Source organism: Martes martes (assembly GCF_963455335.1).
Source record: "Martes martes genome assembly, chromosome: 13".
Lineage (NCBI taxonomy): Eukaryota > Metazoa > Chordata > Mammalia > Carnivora > Mustelidae > Martes > Martes martes.
Window position 1 is genome coordinate 93,212,068 of NC_137901.1, and position 27,075 is coordinate 93,239,142.

Sequence of the window (27,075 nt, forward strand, 5' to 3'; positions counted from 1 at the left end):
ATTCTGATGCTGGCTCAGTTCTCGTTGTTTGATCCCGGACGTGCCCCCAATGATAGGTTTCCCCCAACAATGGGTCCATGATGAAAGGAGTGAGACTGATACAAAGCGAAGGTCAAGCAAAGCTTCATTTCGCACCAGGCATCGAGAATCAAACCGACCAGTCGGGGCTGTCTCTTACAGAGAGGCGACCCCTCCCAGCCTCACAGACTAACTTTCATAGAGGTGGTTGAGCCTGGCCACACACAGGTGGCCAATGAGATTGCAACACCCAGAGAAAACTGCGCAGTCATGCTAGGTCACACAGGGGCGGCCAATTGAATTTCAATTCACCCTAGTAGATATTTGAACTGGCCTATCACCTTGGTCAGAATTGGCATAAGGCAGGGGGGCCCACTCTCCTTGGTAGTTAGGGGGACAGTATGCACGCCCCACTGATTGGATGTCTCCGCCTGGCCTCACCCGCCCTTGTACCTGGGCTTTGCAAGTAAGTTCCTCTGGGAGAGGCAGGGTCAATCTCATTTCACTGCATAAACAACAAAATGGCTCCTTCTGGCTACTAGGCCCTTACATTAAGGTAGTGACTTGTTTATAACTTTCCCCCACAGCTCTCGAATTATGGATCATCTTTTTTTTTTTTAATTTTATTTATTTATTTGACAGACAGAGATCACAAGTAGGCAGGGAGGCAGGCAGAGAGAGAGAGGAGGAAGCAGGCTCCCTGCTGAGCAGAGAGCCCGATGCGGGGCTCGACCCCAGGACCCTGGGATCATGATCTGAGCCGAAGGCAGAGGCTTTAACCCACTGAGCCACCGAGGCACCCCACGAATTATGGATCATCTTTACTTTTTCCTGTTAATTCCTGTTAATTTAACGTAAATGTACTCATACATCCTTTCATTTCCTCAGTTGAAATCTTAAGCCAGTTGTCTTTTTTTTTTTTTCCTTTATTTAGCATATTGGTGGATTTATATTCCTGGTCTTTTGAAATCCTAATCTTCCACGTTTCCCCCGGAGGCGCGCTCACACGCTCACGCGCTCGCTCCCTGGCCAGCGGTCGATGACGCGTCTCCAGACGACCCGCGCTCCCCAGATGCACGGACGCCTACGTGCCGCAGAGCCTTCTGGGAAATGTAGTTCAAAGGCGACTTCCTGCCGTTAAGCTGACCAAAAAAAAAAAAGAAAGAGAAAAAAGAAAAAAATTAAAGGCGTCTTTGTCTCGCGCACGCGTACTCCACTCGCACGGCCCCTGACGCTTTCGGGTTGCGCCCCTTCTTTGTCCTTCGCCGCCCAGAGAGAGGCGAGTGTGGGCGTCTCTGCGCGCGCGCCCGGATGTTCGTGCGCGCGCTCCCCGGCCCCGCAGCAGCCTCGCCGGGATCCCGCTGCCCCAGGGGCACCGCACTAGGCCTGTGGGTCAGGGAGGCGTGCGGGCCGGGGGCGCAGGCAGGCCGGGGGCGGGGCGGCGGCGAGTCTGGGGGCGCTGGGGCGGGTCACGTGGTTCCTGGGCCTGCGCGTCCGCCGACGGAGGCCTGGGGTCGGTGCGGGCGTTCGCGGGCGTTCGCGGTCGAATTTCCTCCGGGCTGGCGGGTGGGAGGCGTGCGGGGGTCTTGCGGGGAGTACCTGGGGGTCGCGTCTGGCCTTCAGGCTTGGAGGCCTGTGGGTGCCGGCGCGTGGGCGGGCGGGGGCTCGTCGTTCGCGGACCGCGCAGCGGGGCGCGGGACGACTGAGGGGGCGTGGGGTCTGCGCCCGCGTCCGGGGACGCTCGCGTTCGTGGGTGACGCCTTAAGGAGCTCCCCCGCCGGGCGTCCGTGGCTGTCCGGGGGCCAAGAGCCCGGGGCACATGCGCCCCGGCTGCGCAGAGGGTCTCGGGTCCCTGGGACCTCCCCGCCTCCACCCACCCCCCTGGCTGCGCAGAGGGTCTGGGGTCTCTGGAACCTCCGGCGCCCCCTCCCCCGGCTTCGCAGAGGGTCTGGGCCCCTGCTGTCAGGGTGATTTCCCTGCTGGGCCTCCCCTCCCCCCTTCCAGTTCGGCTTCACCAGGCTAGCTCTGCCTCTTACCAGTCGAGTTGTTTTTAAAGGCTTCTCTACTAAAACAAAAAACCCAAAGCCAGCGGAAAAAAACCCAAGTAGTTTTTGGTAGCAGCTGGCTGCTGAGGCTTGAAGTTCTCTCTCTCTGCTTGTGGGTCACCTCTGCCACTTTGGACCCTCCACTCACGGTTTCTGGGTCTCAGGTTTATCTCCTGAAAATGAGGGAGTGCCAGGAAAGGGTTTCTTTCTTTTTTCCTTCCTTCCTTCCTTCTTTCCTTTCTTTCTCCCAGTTCTGGTGCTTTTTGCTGTCATTAACACTTTTAGTTATTTTAATTATTTGTTGTTTGTTTCAACTGTGTGGTGGTGAACTGAACTGTGTTCTTGGGTTAAACGCTTTACATTTAAAAAGATAATGTTCATACTTTTTTCTAAGTTTTTTTAATAAGTAATGCATTTTTTTTTAAAGATTTTTATTTATTTATGTGACAGAGAGAGAGATCACGAGTAGGCAGAGAGGCAGGCAGAGAGAGAGGGGAAAGCAGGCTCCCTGCTGAGCAGAGATCATGACCCAAGCTGAAGGCAGAGGCTTAACCCACTGAGCCACCCAGGCGCCCCTTCTTTTATGAATTTAAAATGTGTTGGTTGTCAGTTTGGAGCGACTAGATAAATAGACTCAAATGAAAATCTTTCATGATCCCATCAACAGTAGACAGTCACTGTTAATGTTTTGATAAATTTCTTGTAGTCAGTTGATGTGTGTATAATTTTAGTACATCTTATTTATATTTCTTTAATGAAGCAAAATTGGGAGTATGCTGTTTGAAGCCTTTAGGATATATTACAGTTATCTTTTGTTAAGGTAGACTTTTTTGTTCCGCGGGGGAAGTTTTTTCAGCTGGCCCCTGAGAACTTATCTTCCTTTTGTTTTGTTTGTTTTTGGTTTGTTTTTAGATGGGCTCCACATCCAGTGTGGAGCCCAATGCGGGGCTTGAATCCATGACCCTGAGATCCAGACCTGAGCCGAGAGCCGGAGTTGGGCACTTACTTAATCAGCTGAGCCATCTAAGTGCCCTCCTTTGTTTTGTTTTTATCCTTAGTTTGCCGTGGTGGCATTATTTCTGGACAGGGGACTGAATGGTGCCAGTATTGGAATGAGGCCTTTGCCCACCCTCACCCCCCACTTTTGTTGAGGGGCTGTGACTGCAGGCCTTCAGGGACACCCAGTGGGGCCGATGGGCTGGATCTGCCACTTCATATGTATGTCATCGATGTTGGGCAAGTTGCTGAACCTCTGAGCCTTAGGACTTTCTGTAATGGGTACTGGATGCATTAAGAAAAAAAACCCAAACAGGGTGCCTGGGTGGTTCAGTGGGTTAAGCATTTGCCTTCCGCTCAGGTCATGATCTCAGGGTCCTGGGACCGAGCTTCTTGTTTGACTCCCTGCTCGTCGGGAAGTCTGCTTCTCCCTCTCCCACTCCCCCTGCTTGTGTTCCTTCTCTCTGTCTCTCTCTCTGTCAAATAAACAATCATTAAAAAAACAACAAACAGTATGATGTATAATACATCTGTCATAGTAAGTAATAAATGTTATTTTTTATTATTCTCTATCTTCCCCCTGAAATTCCTTCAGAATCTGATGCTAAGTGGAACTACGTGATGGTGATGATGGTCCCTTCGTTCTGGAGACACACGTGAGAGCTGTCACAGGGAGAGCTGTGTGGTACGCAGGAAGCTGCCAAGGTATACAACACTAGCAGTCTGGTTAAATTGGGCCAGTTGTACAGAGAAGGGTTTAGGCTTCCGTTTGCGGAGAGGACACGTGGGACCCATATAAAACAGCTCAGGAAAAACTTGTCAAAACTTTCAATTTTCAGAAATGTATTTGTTTAAATTCAGAGTGAGGTTGTGTCTACATTTTTCTGAATAACAAATGTTGTTAGAAATAATACCACCACACTGAGGGCTTGTCACACTTGTTCACTTGAAATTCTCAACTCCATGTGTTTTCTTTTTTTTTTTTTTTAAAGATAATCAAAGTCCTTGGCTTGAGATATCTTAATTAATTATTTATTTATTAGAGATCACAGGTAGGTAGAGAGGCAGGGAGAGAGAGAGAGGGGGAAGCAGGCTCCCCACCAAGCAGGGAGCCCGATGCGGGGCTCGATCCCAGGACCCTGGGATCATGACCCGAGCCGACGGCAGAGGCTTTAACCCACTGAGCCACCCAGGCGCCCCTCCATGTGTTTTCTATACCAAGTCTACACCTGTTTTTTTTCCTTTGAGAGGGAGTGGGGAAGGGACAGGGGGAGATGGAGAGAGAGAGAGACTGAAGCAGACTCCCCACTGAGCATGCCTAACGCAGGGCTCGATCCCAGGATCCCAAGATTGTGACCTGAGCCGAAGGCAAGACTTGGTCGCTTAACTCACTGCCCCCGCAGGTGCCCCTTAAGTCCACGACATTTTGATATGATGAGTTTTCTACTCTTGGTAAGTTTTCGTTGAAACCTAAGTAAACTTCACTGAGTAGCCTTTGACAACAATTACAAAGGAGATTTTTAAATGACCCTGTGAATTTAAGGAAATGGTTTACACGATAAACATAGTTTTATTTGTCATGGTGCCAGAATGTTTATTATGTGAAATGAAGTGAGAGTATAATGCAAAGCAAATGACATTTGTTGTCAGTCTGTTTTCCTGGTTTGCGGTGTGTGTACGGGGGCGGTTGTGTAGATTTGACTTTTTTTTTTTTTCAACCACACAAAGGTTTTTCCTTTTTTATTTTTTAAGATTTTATTTATTTATTTGATAGAGAGAGAGGGATCACAAGTAGGCAGAGAGGCCGGCAGAGAGAGAGGGGGAAGCAGGCTCCCTGCCAAGCAGAGAGCCCGATGCGGGGCTCCATCCCAGGACCCTGAGATCATGACCTGAGCCGAAGGCAGAGGCTTAATCCACTGAGCCACCCAGGTGCCCCTACATATTTTAATAGTTAAATTTATTGACTGTTTTTCTTTTAATTATGGTTTTTGCCTTTGCATTATGTATAGGATAATTTTCCCCCAAATTACACATACTGTGGGGTTTTTTTTTAAAAGACTTTTCACATTTAAGAAAAAAGATTTTATTTATTTATTTGAAAGAGTACAAGCAGGGAGAACAGTGAGGGAGAGGGAGAAGCAGACTCCCCACCAAGCAGGAAGCTTGCTTCAGGACCCTGGGATCATGACGTGAGCCCAAGGCAGATGCACAACTGACTGAGCCACCCAGGCGCCCTCCCCCGCCTTTTTAATTAACATATAATGTATTATTTGTTTCAGGGGTACAGGTCTGTGATTCATCAGTCTTTTTTTTTTTTTTTAAAGATTTTATTTATTTATTTGACAGAGAGAGAGATCACAAGTAGGCAGAGAGGCAGGCAGAGAGAGCGGAGGAAGCAGGCTCCCCGCCGAGCAGAGAGCCCGATGCGGGGCTCGATCCCAGGACCCCGAGATCGTGACCCGAGCCGAAGGCAGAGGCTTTAACCCACTGAGCCACCCAGGTGCCCTTGATTCATCAGTCTTTACATAACACCCAGCGGTCCCCAGAACACATACCCTCCCCTGTGTCCATCCCCCAGTCACCCCATCCCTCATACCCCCTTCCCCTCCAGCAACCCTCAGTTTGTTTGCTGACATTAAGAGTCTCTTGTGGTTTGTCTCCCTTTTTGGTTTCGTCCTGTTTCATTTTTTTCTCTCTTCCCCTATGATCCCGTCTTGTTTCTCAGATTCTACATATCGGTGAGATCACATGATAATTGTCTTTCTCTGATTGACGTAATTTCACTTGGCATAATACATGTCATTGCAAATGGCAAGATTTCTTGGGTTTTTTTTGATGGCTGCATAGTATTCCAGTGTGTGTATATATTACCACATCTTCTTTACCCATTCATCTGCTAATGGACATCTAGGTTCTTTCCATAGTTTGGCTATTGTGTACATGGCTGCCATAAACATCAGGTGCCTCACTTCTGTTTTCTTAAGGCATTGTTGTGGTTTAAATGAAAATCCATATGGGATTAGTTTGTTGTAATGTGATCAACAAAACTAGCCTTATTTTCTTTTAAATGTTAATCACTTCTGTTCATTAAACAAGCCAGTTTTATTCATGGCTTTGAAATGCCACAATTGGGGTGCCTGGGGGGCTCTGTCCATTAAGTGTCTGCTTTCGGCTCAGGTCTTCATCCCAGGGTCCCGGGATTGAGTCCTGCATCAGGCTTCCCGCTTGGGGGGAGTCTGGTTCTCCCTCTCCCTCTGCCCCTCCCCCTTCTCGTGTGCACGGTCTCAAATAAATAACATCTTAAAAAAAAAAAGAAAGAAATGCCACATTTATTGTCTGCTAAATTCCTACATATTTGAGCTGTAATGCTTCATGCGTCTGCATGTCTTCTATGGAGACAGTGTCAAATGTTTTTAATTATTTGTACCTGTTAATATTATGTGGACCTGTTCACATTCATTATTTTGTAATTTTTGAAAAAGATTTATGTTATTTGGGAGTGTGCATGTGTGTTGGGGGAGGGGAAGAGGGAGACTCTTCTAGCAGACTCCCTGCTGAGTGCAGAGCAGAGCTTGACTCTTGAGATCACAGCCTGAGCCAAAATGAAGAGAGAGTCGCTTAACCAGGTAAGCCACCCAGGTGCCCCAGTTACTGTGTATTTCTAAAAGTGTCCAAGCTCTTCCTGAACATATTTTCTTCCAGATGAACTTTAGAATTGCTTCTTAAAGAAAACCTTTTTGAGATTATGGTTGGAGTCAACTAAAGATATAAATAATTTGGGGCTAAATTACTTCACTGGGAAGTCTTCCTATCCCAGAGCAAGACCAGATTGTGCATGTATGAAACCTTTTTATAGTCCCCATTGGTTGTTTCAGTTTCTTTCCTATGGGTCTTACATGTTTCTTGTCCAAAGATGGTCGTACATAATTTCTGTGGTTTTTTTTTCTTTTCTTTTTTTAAGATTTTATTTATTTGACAGAGAGAGATCACAAGTAGGCAGAAGGAGAGGGGGAAGCAGGCTCCCTGCTCAGCAGAGATCATGACCTGAGCCAAAGGCAGGGGCTTAACCCACTGAGCCACCCAGGCACCCCTGTGGTTTTTTTCTTTGAGAGTAGATTTTATTTCCCATATACATTTTTGCTAAAAATATCCAAACAGAGGGCGCCTGGGTGGCTCAGTCGTTAAGCGTCTGCCTTCGGCTCAGGTCATGATCCCTGGGTCCTGGGATCAAGCTCTGCATCAGGCTTCGTGCTCAGTGGGGAACCTGCTTCTCCCTCTCCCACTCCCCCTGCTTGTGTTCCCTCTCTCGCTGTGTCTCTCTCTGTCAAATAAATAAATAAATAAATGCAAACAGTTTCCCTGTCCCTTAAGATTGGTTGTCTGGGTGTGGTAATGGAGGTCATAGTTTCTTACTTGGCTTGTATATGTTGCTGAATTTTGCCATCATGTCGCACTGCTGCAGTCATAATTATGGCTAATACCTGTGTGATGCTCAAGTGTCAGCTTCTGTTCTAAGATACGTGTATTTTCGCTATCTAAAGGCATTGTTTCTCGTGTAACTCGGAGAAACCTCAGTGTTTCTGAGCTGGTGCTGACGTTTGAATCGCAGAAAGACACGAAAGGGAAGAAGCGCTTGTTCCTTCAGGTGGTGTCTGTTAGTATGATTCGGGGGCAGCAGGCCGCTCGTGTGTGTTCCCGTGGAAACACGGTGGCCGGACGTGTGCCTGGAGATGAGCGCTCCCTCGACGGCGTGTGTCTGTGCAAACATGCACGTGCGGTGCTTCTAGCAGGGAGCGCCTGGAGCGCGCGACGGAGGAGACGCGGTGCTGCGGTGCTGCTGCTTGGCGGCTGCGCGTCCCTTCGAAGACCGCGCGCTTCGGTAACCCCGAGGTCCTGTTCAGTGCCGCCTCGGCTTGTCTGCGAGGGTCGAATTATAACGTGCTCAGAGAGAATTCACATGTTGTCCTTTGTTACTCACTCTCCATTTATTTTTTCATTTCTGCCTCAGAATCCCACTGTTAAGTGGACCCAAAGGTCCACTTTCTCCTCACAATTTTCACAAGTAAAAAAACGAGGCTTAAAAGCTAAGAAAGGAGCATTTGGCATAAGGAGGGCCGTTACACCATGACTAAAGCATGACCTTCCAGAAATATACAACCTCCGTGTGTCGAACAATGTGGCTTTAAACATTGAATGCAAATGCTAATATGATTACAAGGTAAAGTTTACCCGTCTGTCATCTCATTGGGAGATTTTAACGCGCTCCCGTCAGAAGTGGCTACAACTGGCTGATGTAGACTGAGGGGGTTGAGGCAGACTTTCTCTGCCTGGTAAAGATGAACTTTGTCTGGTTTTGCCCAAAGCCATGTAGCCACTGGTGGGAACAGTTGGTTGAAATTCAAGTATTTTTTTTTTAAGATTTTATTTATGTATTTATTTGACAGGGACAGAGAGATCCCAGGCGGGCAGAGAGGCAGGCAGAGGGGGAGGGGGAAGCAGGCTCCCGCCGAGCAGAGAGACCCCGGGGTCACGACCCGAGCCGGAGGCAGAGGGTTTACCCGCTGAGCCACCCCGGCGCCCCTCAAGTCTGTTTTCACACAGGTCACTACGCTCTGCGACTCCCCGTCTGTCCGCGGTGGAGCTGCACTGTGTCCGCCCCGGAGCGGCTGCCGCGGCGCCCGGACGGAGAGTGAGTGGTCGGCGCTTCCTGCCGTCGGGTCCTTCTGGGTCTGGCCGTCGCAGCCGCCCCTCTTCGGCCCGTGCCCGCCGCTCGGAAGCGCGGGTGACCGCAGCGCCCGGTCCCGAGCGAGCGGGGAAGGGCTCGCAGGCGCCGCGCGAGTCTCCGCCTCAGAGTGCGTCGTGTCGGAGCCGCAGATCCCGCCGCGCGCAGAAGGGCCGCCATGCGGCGTGAGGAAGGAGCTGCGGAGGCCGGGACGCCGCTCGCCGCGTGAAGGCGCCGCCGCGGGAGAGGCGGAGTCCGGGCGGGAGCGGAGGCGCTGCGGCGGCCGCAGGGCTCGGAGCTACGCGTCGCGCGCCCGGAAGCGACCATGTTACAGGTGAGGCGGCGGCGGCCTGGCTGGCGGGGCCTGGCTGGCGGGGCCTGGGAGGCGTCGCGCTGGCTCCGGGGAAACACGTGGGGAACGAGCCTCGCGGCGCAGCCCCGGGTTGGGCCACGACGAGAGCCGTGGCGGGGTCGGGCGCGGGCTCCCGGCCGGGGAAGGGCGAGGGTAACGTCCCTCTCCCTGGAACCTTCGCTCACGGCCCAGTGCTGACCGGAAGCCTTGCCAGGGACGGGTGATCAGCGCCTGTGTTGTCCGTGTACACCCTGTGTTTTGTGATAAAGTTAGAGAAAAGAAAATGCGATTAAAATCAAAGGGAAGAAAAAATACATTTGTAGTGCTGTGATTGTATTGAAAAATTCCCATGTGAGTGGACCTGCCCAGTGCTCGCCTGTGGTGGTCAGAGGCCAACTTTTTTTTTTTTTTAGATTTTACTTATTTATTTGAGAGAGAACACAAGCAGGGGGAGCGGCAGAGGCAGAGGGAGGAGCAGGGAGCCCGATGCGGGGCTTGATCCAGGACCCTGGGACCACGACCCGAGCGGAAGGCAGAGGCTTAACCCGCTGAGCCACCCAGGCGCCCTTTCAAGGGCCAACTTTATTAACAGGAGGACCTTGAGAAGGTCTTATGATTTGAATTTTTTGTTTTGTTAGGGAGAGAGGGGGGGGGGGCTGGCACACGAGGAGGTGGAGGAAGGACAGACAGAAGATGAAATCTTTCTTTTTTTTTTTTAAACAATTTTTTATTTTTTATTATCATATAATATATTTTTAGCCCCAGGGGTACAGGTCTGTGAATTGCCAGGTTTACACAGGAGAAGAGGAAATCTTAAACAGATTCCACACCCAGCGCAGAGCCCAACCCGCTCGATACCACAACCCTGAGATCATGACCTGAGCCAAAATCAAGGGTCAAATGCTTCATGGACTGAGCCACCCAGGCGCCCCCTGAATTTTTATAAACCATAGTGTCCTACATAATTAATGACTTTGAGCTGCAAACTTGGTTTTCTAATTTTTAGCTGTTGTAATAAAGAAATAAGAATGTTTCTGTGGGTTGCATTATCCAAAGGTAAAAGTAAATTAGTTCTTCATAGAAAGTAAATATTTCTGGGTTATGCTTTGATGAACTCTTTGAATAAATGATATAGTGTGGGTAATGTCCTCAGAGAAATGTAGTAAATCCATGGGTATTACGGTCATTTTTCCTAGTTTTCCACAGAATGTGACCCAAGGGGAAAATACCAAAGCACTTAGTAATCATAATTGTGTATTTAAGTACCTCTTTAATTGTGAGGCAGTATTCACATATGGAAAAGTACCCACAATGTATAAGTACAGTTTAATGAATTATTACCAACTGCGTACACATGAAGCCACCATTCAGGTCAAGAAGTAGAACATTCCAGGACGCCTGGGTGGCTCAGTTGGTTAAGCGGCTGCCTTCGGCTCGGGTCCTGATCGCAGGGTCCTGGGATCGAGTCCCCCATCGGGCTACTTCCTCAATGGGGAGCCGGCTTCTCTCCCTGCCTCTGCCTGCCACTCTGCCTGCTTGTGTGTGCTCTCTCTCTCTCACTCTCTCTGACAAATAAACAAATAAAATCTTAAAAAAAAAAGAAAGAAGAAGAAGAACTAGAACATTCCCAGCCCAGATGAGGTCCTTTCTGTGCCAATCACAACCTCTTCCTCCTCACACAGAACTGGGACCCTGACTTTTGTTGTAACCATTTCTGTCCTCTTTCTAGTGTTCCTTTAACACTGCAGTTTGGTGTCATCTGCTGTAGTGTGTAGTAATTTGTGTTTTGTTTCTTTCAGTTAACATTTTGTTTATGAGGTTAACTGCAAGTGCAACCCGCTGTCCAGCGAAGGCAGCTTCCTAATATCACCAGAGTCAGTGTTCAAAATTCCAAATGTCTTATAAAGCTGCAAATTGTTTGAAGTTTGTTCGGATCAGAATCTGGGTAAAGTTCATACAGTGTAATTGGTTGATCTGCTCTCTTAAGACCCTCTTAACCTATTGGGTCTATTTTTCCTAGCCCAATTTTTTTTTTTTTTTAATTTAATTTACTTGACAGAGATCACAAGTAGGCAGAGAGGCAGGCAGAGAGAGGGGGAAGCAGGCTCCCTGCCTAGCAGAGAGCCCGATGCAGGACTCGATCCCAGGACCCTGAGACCATGACCCCAGCTGAAGGCAGAGGCTTTAACCCACTGAGCCACCCAGGCGCCCCCCCCCCATTTTTTTTTTTTTTAAAGATGTTATTTGAGAGAGAGAGAGCATGAGTGCGTGAGCTGGGAAGAAGGGCAGAGGGAGAGGGAGAAGCGGACTCGCCCCTTAGCAAAGAGCCCGACATGGGCCTCGATCCCAGGACTCTGGGATCATGCCCTGAGCCGAAGGCAGACCCTTCACTGACTAACCCAGGCACCCCTCCTCACCCCATTTTTGGCAGAAGAAGCCAGGTGGCCTATTCTGTGGATTTCCCACCGTCCGAGTTTTGCTAGTGTTGCTGGTGTGTTGTGTAGAGCTGCGCTGTCCAGTACAGAAGCCACTAGCCACATCAGCTGATTCAGTTTAAAATGATTAAATCTCGGGGCGCCTGGGTGGGTCAGTAGGTGAAGTGTCTGCCTTCAGCTCAGGTCATGATCTGAGGGTCCTGGGATCAAGCCCCACATCAGCCTCCTTGCTTGGCAGGGTTCCTGCCTCTCCCGCTCCCCCTGCTGTGCTTCCTCCCTCTCTCTCTCACTCTCTCTCTCTGACAAATAAATAGAATCTAAATAACATAAAATGAATAAAACAAATAGAACAAAATAAAATACAATGATTAGATTTAGCCCCAAGTCACACTAGCCACATTTCAAGTGCTCAGAAGCCATGAATTAGCACAGATAAAGGATATCTCCGTCTTCACAGATCTGATCTGGAGGCTTGATCAGATTCAGGTGTCGCTTTTTTGGCAAAAGTATTTCAGAGGTTTTGGTACATACTTTCAGGGTGCAGCTCCTATTTGCTAGCGGTTGTCTGTGGTTGTTGCCTTGATGGATTATTTCCATGGGGGCTACTAAATGATACCCTGCATCGACCTCCTCTTTTTCTTCCACTTCTTTTTTTTTTTTTTCTTTTAAAGATTTTATTTATTTGACAGAGATCACAAGTAGACAGAGAGGCGGGTGGAGGGGGTTGATGGGGAGCAGGAAGCAGGCTCCCTCCTGAGCAGAAAGCCTGATTCGGGGCTGGATCCCGGGACCCTGAGATCATGACCCGAGCCGATGGCAGAGGGTTAACCCGCTGAGACACCCAGGTACCCTTTCTTCTACTTATTTGTTTATACAGTTATTTACTTACTTTTATTTATTTTATTTTATTTTTTTAAAAGATTTTATTTATTTATTTGACGGAGATCACAAGTAGGTAGAGAGGCAGGCAGAGAGAGAGGAGGAAGCAGACTCCCTGCTGAGCAGAGAGCCCGATGCAGGGCTCAATCCCAGGACCCTGGGATCATGACCTGAGCCGAAAGCAGAAGCTTTAACCCACTGAGCCACCCAGGCGCCCCTTCCTTTTGAAAATTTAATAAGCTTTTTTTAACAACTTAGTTCAATTTTTTTCTGTTGTGCTTCTTTGTATGTTCTTTTAATTAGTAAATATGCTTTATCTGCATCTTTTAAGGTGATTATATATCTCTTCTTAATCTGTTAGTGTAGTGAATATCTTTTTTTTTTATTTTTAATGTTAAACCAACCTTTAATTTCTGAATAAACCAACTCAGTCTTGATGTATTTTCTTCCGTATATATTATTCAGCATAGTGTGGTAACATGTCGGTTAGGTTTTCTACAACAATGTTTATGTGTAATTTGGCCTTTGTTTTTCCTTTCTTGCAATATTCTTACTGAGTTTTGTTATCAAGGTTATGCTTGTATCAAAATGTTTAGGGTTGTGTTCTTGCTTCCATATTCCATAGTTGCTTAGTAAAATAGGAATTCTGCATTAAATGTCTACAGAATTAACTAGTAAAGCTGTTGTTTTGTGAGGAGATTTTAAGCTTTTATTTTTTCATTTATTTGTCAGAGAGACAGACACGAGTATAGGCAGGCAGAGAGGCAGACAGAGGCAGAGGGAGAAGCAGGCTACCTGCAGAGCAAGGAGCCTGATATAGGACACAGTCCCAGGACCCTGAGATCATGACCTGAGCCGAAGGCAGACGCTTAACCCTCTGAGCCACGCAGGCGCCCCTATGTTACAGTTATTCTCATTACACAGTTACTCCTGATGAATATTTATATTGGCTACAGAATCCTTCCTTTCAGCACTCCTAAAATGTTCTCCTTTCTTCTGGCCTCTGTGCCTTTGAATAAGACATCTGCAGTCGATTGAACTGCTCCTTGTGAGTCATGTGACTCCTTCTTTGTCTGTATTCCCTAGCAGTTGGGTTGTGATGTGTTTGTTCGGCTCTTTATGTCTGTCCAGTTGGGGGGCCAGTCTGTCTCCTGAGTCTGCCACCTTATGCCTTTTGCCACATTTGGGGAGCATGGAGCTGTCACTTGTTCTGTCTGCCACGCTCCTGCTTTGCTTTTCCTGGGACTCCTGAGACGCGTTTGGTGTTGTCTGGCCCTGTCCTGAGCCCTGAGTGTCTGAAGCTCATTTTTAAGTCTTCTTTTCTCTCAGTTACTCAAAATGGGTACTTTTATTGACTGGCTTCAGATTTGCTGGCCCTTGTTAAAGTGTGTGATGTCCTGTCTAGGTGAGGTTTTGTATTTTATGATGATATTCTGGATTTTTTAGTGTGCATGTTTTCTGGTCATCTCGGGAGGCTTTGGGACAGAAATCCATCATGACATAAAATCCAGAAATCTTTCTGAGACCTAGATTTGGTTATATCACTCCTATTCTGTGAGTCATGGCTAACTGTTGGCAACAAGAGCGTGTCTAGCTCAGGGGCGCCTGGGTGGCTCAGTCGGCTGGGCATCTGACTCTTGGTTTCAGCTCAGGTCATGATCTCAGGGTCGTGGGATTGAGCCCCATGTCAGGCCTGTGCTCAGTGGGGAGTCTGGTTGAGATTCTGTCTCCTCTGCCCTTCTCCCAAATAAATCTTTAATTAAAAAAAGAAAGAAAAAGTGTCTAGGTCAGTTAACTCCAGTTAGCCCTGCCTCCCACGTGACCTTTACTCAAATCCCTACCTCACACCCTCTGATGCTGTCTAATTGAACCACTTGTACCTCCCGAATTCCAGCAGTTTTGGGGTCTCATTGGAGCTATTGGCTCCCAGGATGCCTTTGCATCCCCATTTTTTTTTTTTTTAAGATTTTTTTTTTTTGAGAAAGAGCGGGAGCATGAGCAGGAGGGAGGGGCAGAGGGAGTGGGAGAAACAGGCTCCTCGCTGAGCAGGGAGTTGGATGTGGGGCTTGATCCCAGGGATCATGACCTGAGCTGATGGCAGACCCTTCACTGACTGAGCTACTCAGGCACCCTGCATCCCCGTTTTGTGGGACGCACTGCTAATTTCCTAAAACTCATCTCACGCTTTGCCTCTTGGAAAGAGCCTCAGTTGATGCTCAAACTGATGCTCTCGCTCTGACGCGTGTTGTGCACTCCCTTTATTTCTGCCTCTGCCATTATAGTGGCCTGTTGTAGGAACAGGTGTGTAGGTTCGCAGCCCTCCGCAAGGCTGTGCAGCTTTTTAAGCTGTTTTACTCTTTCTTTTGGTGCCGCTTCTCCGGTGCCGCAGCTGTGGTGCAGTACACGTTTTGTTGGTGGTTCAGAAGATGTAAAGTTGCGACTCCAGGTGTCAGGTATCCTATGAACAGAGGGATGGAAGGGTGCATCGTGGCATTTTCTCCCAGAGACGTGATGCGAAGGAGTCACGGTCGTCATTGTCCGTGGCTTGCTGTGGTGGAATGACGTGCGCACGTCACGCAGCGGCCCGTGCTGCGGGCTCACCGGGGCTGTGCTCTTACAGGAGGCGTTCTCATTTGAAGATTTATCTGTGGACTTCACCCAGAAGGAATGGCAGCTCCTGGACCCCAGTCAGAAGGACCTGTACAAGGATGTCATGCTGGAGAACTACAGCAGCCTTGTGTCCCTGGGTAAGGCAGCTCCCCGAGACCTCCTGGCGGGCCCAGCACCTCACTTTCTGAGTTGCCAAGAGCTCCGCAGCTTCTGAAATCTCTAGCGGTTTTGGACCTGAATTTAGGAGATTGAAAGTTCCTTGCACTGTGACACTAGGGAAGGCGTCTGCACCTCACTTTGGGATAATGAAGACTTATTTTCCATGTGCAGCTCTGAAACTGATCAGGACGGTGGTGGTGTTACCATTAGTAGTCGGCACCAGTGCAAGGAACGTCCTGTTCACACGTGGCCTTATTTACAGAGCAGTTTCGTGTGGCTGGTACGACGATTTTCCTTTTAAGTAACTTTCCCAAGGACTGAAAGCTAGTAAGGGGAAGTGTCTGGATTTGAACCTGGGCAGACTGGTCCAGCGCCTCTGAAGGGAGTAATGGTTTGGGGTTTGGATTATAGGAGTCAGAGAGTCTTAGACGCCAGTAGCCGCCAGTGAAGGCCGTTGCCTTTGAGAATTACTTACTCTGTTGCTACACCACTGGGTAGCTTCACTGTGTCCCCCTGATGCCAGACCTTGCTTGTTCTTCAGAGGCCCTAAAGCCCAAGCAGTGGGGGCCACAGCTTTTGTGTTCTCCCCAAACAGGGTACGAAGCTGTGAAACCTGAGGTCATCTTCAAGTTGGAGCAAGGAGAAGAGCCCTGGACCGGAGACGGGGACGTCCCACGTTCAGACGGTCCAGGTGGGTGTGGGAACCAGGCAGATGCGGGACGCAGAGACTCGGTCGTGGCTGTCGGTGGGCTTGGGTGAAGTGTGCCCTGGAGAGGGCTCTTCCCGACCCCTGCAGCTTTCGTGCTGATTCAGGACAGCCGACGTGAGCTGCTCACGGAAGTCACGCTTAGATGTGGCCGCTCTGCTTGTGGCGTAAAGCAGAATATTCCCGGCTTGTCCAGGCCCTGAAGTATTCCAGCTGTCAGGTCTGGGACGTCGACTTCTTGTTTGGTTTTCTGGCGTATTTAGTCTCCTCCTGTCCTCGGTTCACCTGCTCGTACCTTCAGGAGGTCTCCTTTGCTCTCATTCAGGCATCCAATGCCCAGAGAAGTGCCAGGGGAGAAGAAAGTCCTCCTCATCCCTCCCACACAGCCGTCCTTTTCCTCCTTGTGTGAGATTGGCCTCTGCTCTACTTCTCCTGTAGATTAGACACCATGGAGCACCTCGAATGTTCTCTCTTCGCATTCTTATTATTTCAGACTCTTGCCTTTGGAAACTATCTTTTTAACTTCTCAAGTGACACTTGAAATAGGCCCATGATGTCCCATTCCTGACTTTTCCAAATTGCTCGATGGGTCTAGAGTCTTACCTTTTATAAGTGTTCTCAAATGATGCCATGAATTTCAGTTCCTAAAGCTGCCAGCTGTCTCTGATCCGTTTTCCAGCCCTACTCATCTGCTAAGTGACATTGTTTCAGGCTCCCTCGAGAGTAGACCCTGAGATTGTATGTCTGAGTGCCATGAGTTTACCGTGATGGGAGAAAGAGCAGTGAGATGGGGGGAGAAGGAATGGCAGTGTGTGTGATGGAAGGGGTGTGACCCATGGCAGCTGTTGGGAGCCCCATGGGGCCAGGAAGTTGGTCACCCTGTAACTCCCATCTCTCCGGGCTTGAGCATTGCCTTGGGGGTGTTAACTCCCCAGAACGTCCAGAATCCCTACATACAGACCCAGCGCGCCATGTGGCTTAAGGATTATTTTGGGCAGAGGGATGTGGGTCCCTGGGGTAGACCCCACAGTCTTCCCGAGGTGCTGGTCCCTCTAAATGTAGCTGAGGCGGCAGGAGCGTCTGCTACAACCTGTGGCCTCTTCCTCCAGGATCTCCCCGGTCTGAATCTGTGTAGTCTGTCCCCTGTTTATCCCTTCCCCCAGTTCATGGCCAACTCCATTTAAACATTTCTCTGTTTTCGGGTGTAATATTTCTTCTTCTCTGCATCTGAATGTTTGATTGTGCTTTATCTTAGTCCTTTCTGCATAAGCTCTGTTTCTGCTGCATTCATACTCACGGAATGTTCCTTGACTGTTTCAGCTAAATTTTTCTCATTTTTTTTCGGAAGTCGCATCCCAGACCTGATCACAGTGCATGTAATGTTCTTTAGCTGCTTGGTCCCTGAGCTGTGTGCACACATAAACACAAGGCTTATAGTTTATATCCACTTACATGTGGATACAATATTTATGCAATAAACCTATCTTTTTTTTTTTTTTTAAAGATTTTATTTATTTATTTGACAGAGAGAGATCACAAGTAGGCAGAGATGCAGGCAGAGAGAGAGGAGGAGGAAGCAGGCTCCCTGCTGAGCAGAGAGCCCGATGCGGGGCTCGATCCCAGGACCCTGAGATCATGACCTGAGCCGAAGGCAGAGGCTTTAACCCACTGAGCCACCCAGGCGCCCAAACCTATCGTTTTAATTCAGGTGCTTTTAGCCAGGTGTGCATTGGATTACCTGGGCATTTTTTTTCCAACAGTAAATGTTATGGATCCATTACCTGTAAAATTGTTTCAGTACAGTGGTTTAAGTGTAGTTTTAAAATGGAGTATTCTAGAGCTGGAGTTTGTAGTTTGAGGAACCTCTTGTGATTCTTATGCGCCCCTCATTTATTGATAGCCTCCATTTGAATGACGACTAAAGATGATTAGAAATAAAAGACCTAGAAAACACCTTAGAGAAGCATAGAAATTAGTTAAGAAGTTAAGATATTTACGTTTATTTTATTATTATTTGTAAATATCTTATTAGAGAGAGAGCAAGCACAATCAGACAGAGTAGCAGGCAGAGGCAGAGGGAGAAGCAGGCTCCCTGCCGAGCAAGGAGCCTGATGTGGGACTCGATCCCAGGACGCTGGGATCATGACCTGAGCCGAAGGCAGCCGCCCAACCAACTGAACCACCTAGGCGTCCCTAGGTTTTGTTTTGTTTTTTAATTCAGCATTTAAACATTGAACATTTATGCTTCATTGCAGTGCAGTGCACTTGTAGTCTTAAGTTAACTAAACAAAGCCTGTGTGTCAGGGTCCTCAAGACCACTGCCACGTTCAGAGAGCTGCGAGGAGGACTCAGGATATCGTCCATATGGCTGGGACTTCTTAACAGCAACATAATGACAGCTTCCTCATCAGCGAAAGGGCACAAACAGAGGCTGGAGGAATCTGGGGGCAGGTGTCCTGTGCTGCTCCCTCATTGAGGGTCACCCCAACAATGAAAGTGCAGTAATGTGTGTAGTGTTTCTGCACAGGGAAGCTCACTAAAGACCCAGCACCCGGGGACCTCTGCCTGGCACAGCAGCATTGCAGACTCCCAGGACAGCAGGTGCTCAGCACAGGGAGCCCTTGTTATATCAGCTGGGGGGTGGTGGGCACACTCCAGAAACCAGGCTCCCAGATGGCAGCCAAGGGCTACCTTGCAAGTAGCCATGTACCATAGAATGTCGAAGAGACAGTGATGTCTCTTATTCTACAGATACTGTGCTGCGTGGTGTGGGTTCCTTAGTGAGCATTGGAGATCAGTGCCCTGCCTATGCAGGGCTTACTTTCTCCTGGGAGGACAAAAGAAATCAAGTTGGAATAACCAGGGTAAAGCCCAGACCCTGAAAGTTCGATCATAGATATAAATTAGGTAGATGATAATAGGGTAGAGGATTTGTTGCTCTCCTTAGGCTGCCGTAACAAAATACCACAGACAGATAAATAGCAGAAGGCTGTTGGCACAATTCTGGAGGCCAGGGTCAAGGCGCCTGTGTGATTGGGTTCTGATGAACGTCGTGGTAGTGGCTTGTGCATAGCTGCATTGTGGCCTTGTGGCCTTGCCCTCATGTGGCCTTGCTTCATTTGTGCAAGGGGTGGGGGTGAGGTCTGCTCTGGTGTTTCTGATAAGGATAGTAATCCTTTTGGATCAGGGCCCCACCCCTTGTTCTCATTTAACCTTAATTCCTTTGAGATCCCATTTCCAAATAAACAGCCACACTGATGGTTAGAGCTTCAACATAGAGGTTTGGGGGTGGGGGGGGGTTAAGGGGGCTGCACAAACATTCAGTGCACAACATAGTCACGTGGAGAAGCCAGTTCTAGACACGAAGACCAAAATGAGTGAGCTGTGTGAATTGGGGGAAAGTGTTCCCTGAAGAAATGACAAATATGAATGTATTAGGTCAGGAAGGGACGTGGTGACTTCAGGACAACAGAAAGGAAGCCTTTCTGTCTGGGGGTTTGTGTGCCAGGGAGATAGAGGCTGTGCTGTGTGCGAGACCTGGGTCATACATTGACTTGTAAGCAGTAGGAAGGTGATTAGATTGATTCAAGTAATTTTAAATTAAAAAAAGTAATTTAAAAAATAAGTAAATAAAAATTTTACATTTTCTAAAATGATTTTATTTATTTGAGAGAGAGAGCGTGCGCACGCGCGCACAAGCAAGGGGATGGGTAGAGGGGGAGAGAGAGAAGCAGACTCCCCACTGAACAGGAAGCCTGATGTGGGGCTTGATCCCAGGAACCTGGGATCATGACCTGAGCTGATGACGCTTAACCAGCTGAGCCACCCGGGTGCCCTGATTTACATGTTTTGTTTTTTAAAGATTTGTTTATTTGAGAGAACATGCGTGCAAATGGAGGGGAGGGCAGAGGGAGTTGGGGAGGGAGACAGGCAGAACCCTACTGAGCACAGAGCCCCCCGGTCCCACGACCCTGAGATCATGACTTGAGCTGAAAACAAGAGTCGGGCACTTAGCCAACTCAGCCACCCAGGCTCAGATTTACATTTTTAAAAGTTTGACCCGAGTGCGTTGTGGAAAATGTAATGGGAAGCAGGGAAACCAGGTGGAGTGATATTTCACTGAGAAAAGTGGAGAGAGTTGGCGTATCTGGGATATACCACAAATAACCAACCATAAAGCAGTCCCATTTTTCTAGTGAGAAAAAAGTAAAAATTTCCAAATGTGTACTTAGTCTAACAATGTAATATTTAAGATAATGCAAAGTTGTAAGTTTAATTTACAAAGACTTCATTTTCTGCTCTCACATTTCCTATGACCACTTTATTCAGATTCTTAACCTCCATCTCAAAACTAATATTTCTATACTAGACTCTGATTTTAACCACCAGACCTCTTTTTTCCTCCTCCCCTATCTTAGGGTATTTTCAGTGAAAGAACACATGGGTCTTAAGGTTTTGTACCTGAACAGATTAAATGAAGGACGATGCGTTCCATGAAATGGCTGTCTTGGTAATAATATTGAAAATGTGCTTAGAAAGTTTCAAAATTCCAGAGAATTTAAAAATGGGGAAAAGTGCACAAACGATTTCTCATTCTTCAAGCTTGTAATGGCTTCAGTAGTTCCTCTATCAATCCTGTTAATTTTCTGTCTTCTCCATTAGAATGTAAACTTTACAAGGTCAGGGGCTGACTGTTTCCTGTCCCCAGGGCCTCACGCACTCAGGGTGGAGGAAATCCTCTCCTCAGAATATTGGATCAGTCTTTCTACCCTCCTTTCTTGGTTCCTCCTTGCTCTTGATGAAATTTTTACATTTTCTCTCCATTTTATAAACTTACATTTGACAAAACCAGAGGTGACTTACTATACTGCCTGTATCTTATTCCCTTTTATAGAATTTTCTTTTCTTTTTTTCCCCCTTACCTGGATAGATCTTATGCTAGGGACTGAGACAGCCTTCTGAAGCGTTCATCCCTTCAAATAGTGTTGCTGGTTTTGTATTCTGTAAACACAGCCATAGAAGAGGCACTGGGGGAGCTCAGTCGGTGGAGTGTCTGCCTCTTGGTTTTGGCTCAGGTCATGATCTCAGGGTCATAGGACTGAGCCCTGTGTTTGGGCTCCAAGCTCAGTGGGAAGTCTGCTTGAGATTCTCTCCCTCTGCCTCTCCCCCTACTTTCATGCCCACTCTCTCTGAAATTGACTAATAACCCAAGAAAAACCCAACTATGGAAGCATTCACAGGCTTTTCTTTCTTTATAGAACAAGTTTTGCAAGTAAATGGTCACATGACATGGCAGCAGGATAACCAAGAGAAGCTTAGAAATGTGAAACAAGATCGTGAATGTGCTGCATTTGGGGAAAAATTCAGTCTGAGCATGAACTTTGTTCCGTTAAGGAAATCAAACAGTGAAGATGATGTGGATGGATTACTTTTAAAACATCACTTAGATTTACTTATTCCAAAAGCAGATTATGGAAAAACGGAAGCAGGTGGCTTAAGTGTATTTGATAAGTTGTTTCTCCATCCCAAACCTGAGGAAACTGATAATTGGTTAAAATACTATGAATATGATAAATATGATAAAATTAACTCTAAGAAGTCACAGATTATCATATATCATAGAAACCGTTTAGGGGAGAAACTCTACGAATGCAGCGAATGTAGGAAACGCTTCAATAAGAAATCAAGTCTCATTAAACATCAGAGCAGACATATAAGAGAGATCGCCTATGGCTGTGGTAACTGTGGCAAAACCTTTCCCCAGAAGTCACAGTTTATTACGCATCACAGAACTCATACAGGAGAGAAACCTTATGATTGTGGCCAGTGTGGGAAGGCCTTCTCCCAGAAGTCGCAGCTCACATCCCATCAGAGAACACACACAGGAGAGAAACCATATGAATGTGGTGAATGTGGGAAAGCCTTCTCCCGGAAGTCACATCTCATCTCACACTGGAGGACACACACAGGTGAAAAACCCTATGGGTGCAACGAATGTGGGAGGGCCTTTAGTGAGAAGTCAAATCTAATTAATCATCAGAGAATTCATACAGGAGAGAAACCTTTTGAATGCAGAGAATGTGGGAGAGCTTTCAGCAGGAAGTCACAGCTCGTTACACATCACAGGACTCACACAGGAACAAAACCCTATGGATGTAGTGATTGCAGAAAAGCCTTCTTTGAGAAATCAGAGCTCGTTAGACATCAGACAATTCATACTGGAGAGAAGCCCTACGAATGCAGCGAATGTCAGAAAGCCTTCAGAGAGCGGTCGAGTCTCATTAACCACCAGAGAACTCACACAGGAGAGAAGCCTCATGTGTGCATTCAGTGTGGGAAAGCCTTCTCCCAGAAGTCACATCTCATATCCCATCAGATGACACACACAGGAGAGAAACCCTTTGTATGCAGTAAATGCGGGAAAGCCTTCAGCAGGAAATCTCAGCTTGTTAGACATCAGAGAACTCACACAGGAGAAAAGCCCTATGAATGCAGTGAATGTGGGAAGGCTTTCAGTGAAAAATTAAGCCTTACTAATCATCAAAGAATTCATACAGGAGAGAAGCCCTATGTGTGCAGCGAGTGTGGGAAAGCCTTTTGTCAGAAGTCACATCTCATATCCCATCAGAGGACTCACACGGGAGAGAAACCCTATGAATGCACTGAATGTGGGAAAGCCTTTGGTGAGAAGTCAAGTCTTGCAACTCACCAGAGAACTCATACGGGAGAAAAACCGTACGGGTGCAGGGATTGTGAAAAAGCCTTCTCCCAGAAATCACAGCTGAATACTCACCAGAGAATCCACACAGGAGAGAAACCCTATGAATGCAGTCTTTGTAGGAAAGCTTTCTTTGAGAAATCGGAACTAATTAGACATCAAAGAACTCATACAGGAGAAAAACCATACAAATGCAGCGAGTGTGGGAAAGCCTTCAGGGAGAAGTCAAGCCTCATCAATCATCAGAGAACACACACAGGTGAGAAACCCTTTGAGTGCGGCGCATGTGGCAAAGCCTTTTCTCGGAAATCACACCTAATACCACATCAGAGGACACACACCGGGGAGAAGCCCTATGGCTGCAGCGAATGTAGGAAAGCCTTCTCTCAGAAGTCACAGCTTGTTAATCACCAGAGAATACACACAGGAGAGAAGCCCTACCAGTGCCATGAATGTGCGAAAGCCTTCTCCCAAAAGTCACAGCTCATTAATCACCAGAGGACTCATACAGTGAAGAAATCCTAGGACTGGAGTTACTGCTACTCTCTGACAGAGCTCTCAGCTCTCCGTATTTCAGAAAATGCAGTTAAGGTAAACCTTTCAGATAAATAGTCGCATCACATTTTACGTCTGTCTGGGTAATCTTTTAGGGTAGGATCTCTGAGCTTATGTAGGGAGAGCTTTCAGCAGGTTAACCTGTTTATGTAAGAACCCTGAGAGTAGAATGAACCTGTGAGATGCAGTGAATTTCAAAACCCTGTGAGATATACAGTGGGAAATGAAAAGCACGGAGGAGTACTGTGAACATCAGAAAGCCTTGAAGAAGTGACACCTCATTTGCTGTTGGGAAATCTCCTCACTGGGGTAAACCCTGGTCCAATAAATGAAGAAAAACCCCATGAATGCAGCAGGTGATGTCCTATTTTCATCAAGAAGTCACAGGTCATTGTACATTAAGAAAATACTCTCAGGAATGAAACTCAGTGGAAATACTAAATGTGGGACAATCTTCATCAGGTAATCCAACCATATTGTATTTTGGGGGAATTCATAATGTGGGTCAGACTAACAGTTTAAAGACCTTGGAAACGTGCCCCTAGAAATAAGGCTATAAAGGGAAGCCATGCATTTTTTAATAGGTGGGGTTATCAGAAATGCCCAGTTCTAATGGTTGATGTGTTCACTCTGAAGAATGAAGTTTTTAAAAATGTGTGAATAAATCAAGTCATTGAAGCATCTGAATAAGACACTTCTCAGTGGTACTTACGGCTTATTTTCCTGTGTTACACAGTGTGTGTCATATTTGGAATCACATGTGTAAATGTAATTGCGAGCATGAAATGCACATACCATACCTGGTAGTGCCTCTGATGTCAGGACATACCACGTGCTGCTGGTATTTCTGTTTCACCGGTACAGTAAAAAGGGCAATTGATAGAACACCTCTTACTGCTGATACGCAGCTTAAGTGATAGCACCACATCCTTTTTCCTTATGGCTTGTTGGCATATAAAAGGTGAACTTTCTCTTCAGTTATGAAAGGCAACGTTATATACATGTGTTTGCAACCTGAGAGAATTTATATAACATCTGGTTAATAAGTATTCAAAGGCAGGAACCACAACCTAGCAGTAGTGACTCATGAATGAACAGAAGAAAGCAGGTGTGTGAACTCTATCACTCAGCTCTGACTCAGGCTAAATGGCAGTCATGCTATGCACAGTCTTGTTCCCATTCATCTTGGCACCTCTGTGCATCAAGTAGATGTACTTAAATACAGCGTGTGTGTTACTTCACTCTGATGAAATATGATGCTGTGTGCTGTTACATTTTTGGTGTTTCTTAAAATATCTTGTAAAAAAACTAGCTGGAGAAGCCAATTTAAGAGTCACTGTTCAGAAAATGTAAAATATAGATTTTTGTGGTGAGAAAAATATTTTTGGTGTATTCAAGGAAGCCTGTTTTCCCTTCCTATGAATTTCTGTGACTACTGGATTGGTATTAAGAAATAGGATTTTCACTGTTGCATCATTTGAAATATCTGTGTTTCTCCTTTCATCACCAGTTGCACCCTCTAATGGAGACTCCTGCTGTGAACCTTTCATGACCAGTAGGGTTCGCTTTGGCAGTGCATGACTCACCCCTTAGCTTAGGTAGAACTTTGCAGTGATCTTTACAATGTTCCTTGACAAAGTCAACAGTATTCTGTGTATGACGGTGAAATTCAGAGAAGTCCAGCCCTGACCTTGTTACCAGGCTTGGAAAAAATCAAGACTTCTCTTATACACAAGTTGCTTTATCAGTATGGTGTCTTGCACTTTTGATTCTAGCAGTATTTTTTCCCTTTAGTTGCCAATTTTAACATCATTGTTTAAAATTGGGACTTAAAGAGTAATTCTCTAAACCACTGTACCAGGTTAAAAGTATCTAAGTTCTCAAGTTTGTATTCATTCTCAAATGTATGGACTTCCTACTTTTCTGCATAATACCTGAAAGTGATTTTTTTTAAAAGATTTTATTTATTTGTTTGACAGACAGAGATCACAAGTAAGCAAGAGAGGCAGGCAGAGAGAGGAGGAAGCAGGCTCCCTGCTGAGCAGAGAGCCCGATGCGGGGCTCGATCCCAGGACCCTGGGAATATGACCTGAGCCAAAGGCAGAGGCTTTAACCCACTGAGTCACCCAGACACCCCTCTGAAAGTGATTTTTATCAACTTCATTTGTAAGACAGTAGTGACAGAGTGATGTCTTATTTTGTAGATTTCCCCATTTTTAAATTTCTATCCATCATGATTCTCTTTACTAGTCCCAGAGGTTGATTCATTAGTTCTTGGATTGAGCTTGGAGTCTGTTGTCTAAAAGTGACCTAATTTTGCTCACTTTAACTCTAGATGATTCCATTTACTATTAAGCAGTTAAACCCAGTACTTTCCTCACTAAATAATAGAGCTTTGGCACTAGCCCATTGATCTAATACCCAAAAGCAGGTTTTTTCCCTTAGTGCCAGTTACCAGTCATCCGAAGGGCTAATGCTGGTGGCAGAGGTCTCTTTTATCAGAATGCCTTCTGTGGAGGCCCAGCTATGTTGTGTAGAACTCACTAGGGACTCTTTCTGAAGTCACAAGGGTTTTGATTCTGAAATTAGATATTTCTAGTGTCTATCTTTTAAATTACCTTGGTAAACCATAAAAAACCTATGACACCACATTTCCGCTCATTGGTTCCTACCACAAATCCCACCCCAAAAAGAAAACCGATTTTATAGAGGGATTTATGTGTAGCTTCCTGGTGCACAATAGGTTATGTTGGTTGAATGTGCAAGGAGACCAGGGGGAAGGAGCATCCCTACCCAGGTTCCCCGACTGGCCTGGAGACAGTCCTGCAGAGGACAATTCCTACTGCATTCCTTTTACTAAATAAAGTCTGAGTTTTGGGACCTGTCCCAGGAGGTCTCTTGTTCAGCGTTTCTCTGTGGGCTTTGGTAATCAGACAGTTACCTCTGTGTGGATCTGTGTGCTGGACATTCTGATTTCAAGATCAACCCTTGTAGAGCCCGAGGAGAAGGAAACCCAAAGAATATCCAGTTTATCCAGCAATACCTGTATCAAAAAGAATGCAGATCAGTGGGGATTTGGAATCTCCACTGGAGGCTCTCATTGGCCGCTTACTCCAGCAATATGCTCGGGTGGTCGATTTCGCTGAACTCCTGAGTCTGTAAATACTGTACCCACAAGCTGGTCTGGCCCGAGTGTAGACACGCTCACCCCCACCATGACCCTTGTCCATTTCCCACACTTAGTAGTTACTTCAAGATGCACTTCCGATTATGCACTCCTCTGTTGAAATACCATGCGGCTAATTGTGGACTTAAAGTGTTCTGGCCTCATGGTAGATGAGGACTTCTACACAAACCCAGCCTGTTATTTCTGAATATCTGTCCTCCTACACAGTACTTTTTTGGCCTCCTCAAACTACTTGCAGTTCCTTGAGGTTTCTACGGTTTCGCAAAGCTTTCCGCCAATCTTCTGTCCCTGAAATGCCTGTGTTCCTTGTTAATGCCTGTCCACACTTTATGAACTCGCACACGTGTCTTGTCACTGTGATACTAGAACGATCACATGTCTCTTCCATTAGAAAGGTTCTGGAAAGCTGGGACTACCTTCTTTGTATAGTTTTAACAACTGAAGCTGTGACATACAAGTGTGGGTGCTCTTGGTGGCTTACCCCCCGTGTGGGGAAGCATTGTCTACAGAGAGACAAGAATGAAGCCATGGAAACTCGTGCTCCAAGAGCTGCTGCTTCTGGTCTTGATGTCCAGGTTCACCTCTCCTGCCCTTTTCATGCCTTGATTGTTGCATTCTTCTGTGAGATACTCCGAATATCCTTGTAATAAATTCTGATGTTAGCTTTGACTGGTTCAAGGTGTGTTTGTTCTT

General features: G+C 46.8%; 1 protein-coding gene across 2 annotated transcripts; it reads left to right on the plus strand.

The window, feature by feature from the left end:
• Positions 1-1,295: 1,295 nt before the first annotated feature.
• On the plus strand, positions 1,296-27,044 carry ZNF84 (zinc finger protein 84). 2 transcript variants are annotated; one of them, XM_080821141.1, is made up of 6 exons: positions 1,296-1,406; positions 3,655-3,764; positions 8,661-9,115; positions 15,068-15,194; positions 15,812-15,907; positions 21,181-27,044. In XM_080821141.1, exons 3-6 carry the CDS (start codon positions 9,107-9,109, stop codon positions 23,163-23,165), a joined length of 2,217 nt encoding a protein of 738 aa, XP_080677267.1. In that variant the 5' UTR covers positions 1,296-1,406; positions 3,655-3,764; positions 8,661-9,106; the 3' UTR covers positions 23,166-27,044. The 2 variants fall into 2 exon arrangements, with proteins under 2 accessions (XP_080677267.1, XP_080677266.1); XM_080821140.1 differs by lacking the exons at positions 1,296-1,406; positions 3,655-3,764 and having other exon boundaries at positions 7,728-9,115.
• Positions 27,045-27,075: the final 31 nt, after the last annotated feature.

Coding starts and splice junctions, on each gene's coding strand:
- ZNF84 (XM_080821141.1), top strand. Junction 15,195..15,811: donor CAGCAGCCTTGTGTCCCTGG/GTAAGGCAGCTC, acceptor CTCCCCAAACAG/GGTACGAAGCTGTGAAACCT. Junction 15,908..21,180: donor CCCACGTTCAGACGGTCCAG/GTGGGTGTGGGA, acceptor CTTTCTTTATAG/AACAAGTTTTGCAAGTAAAT.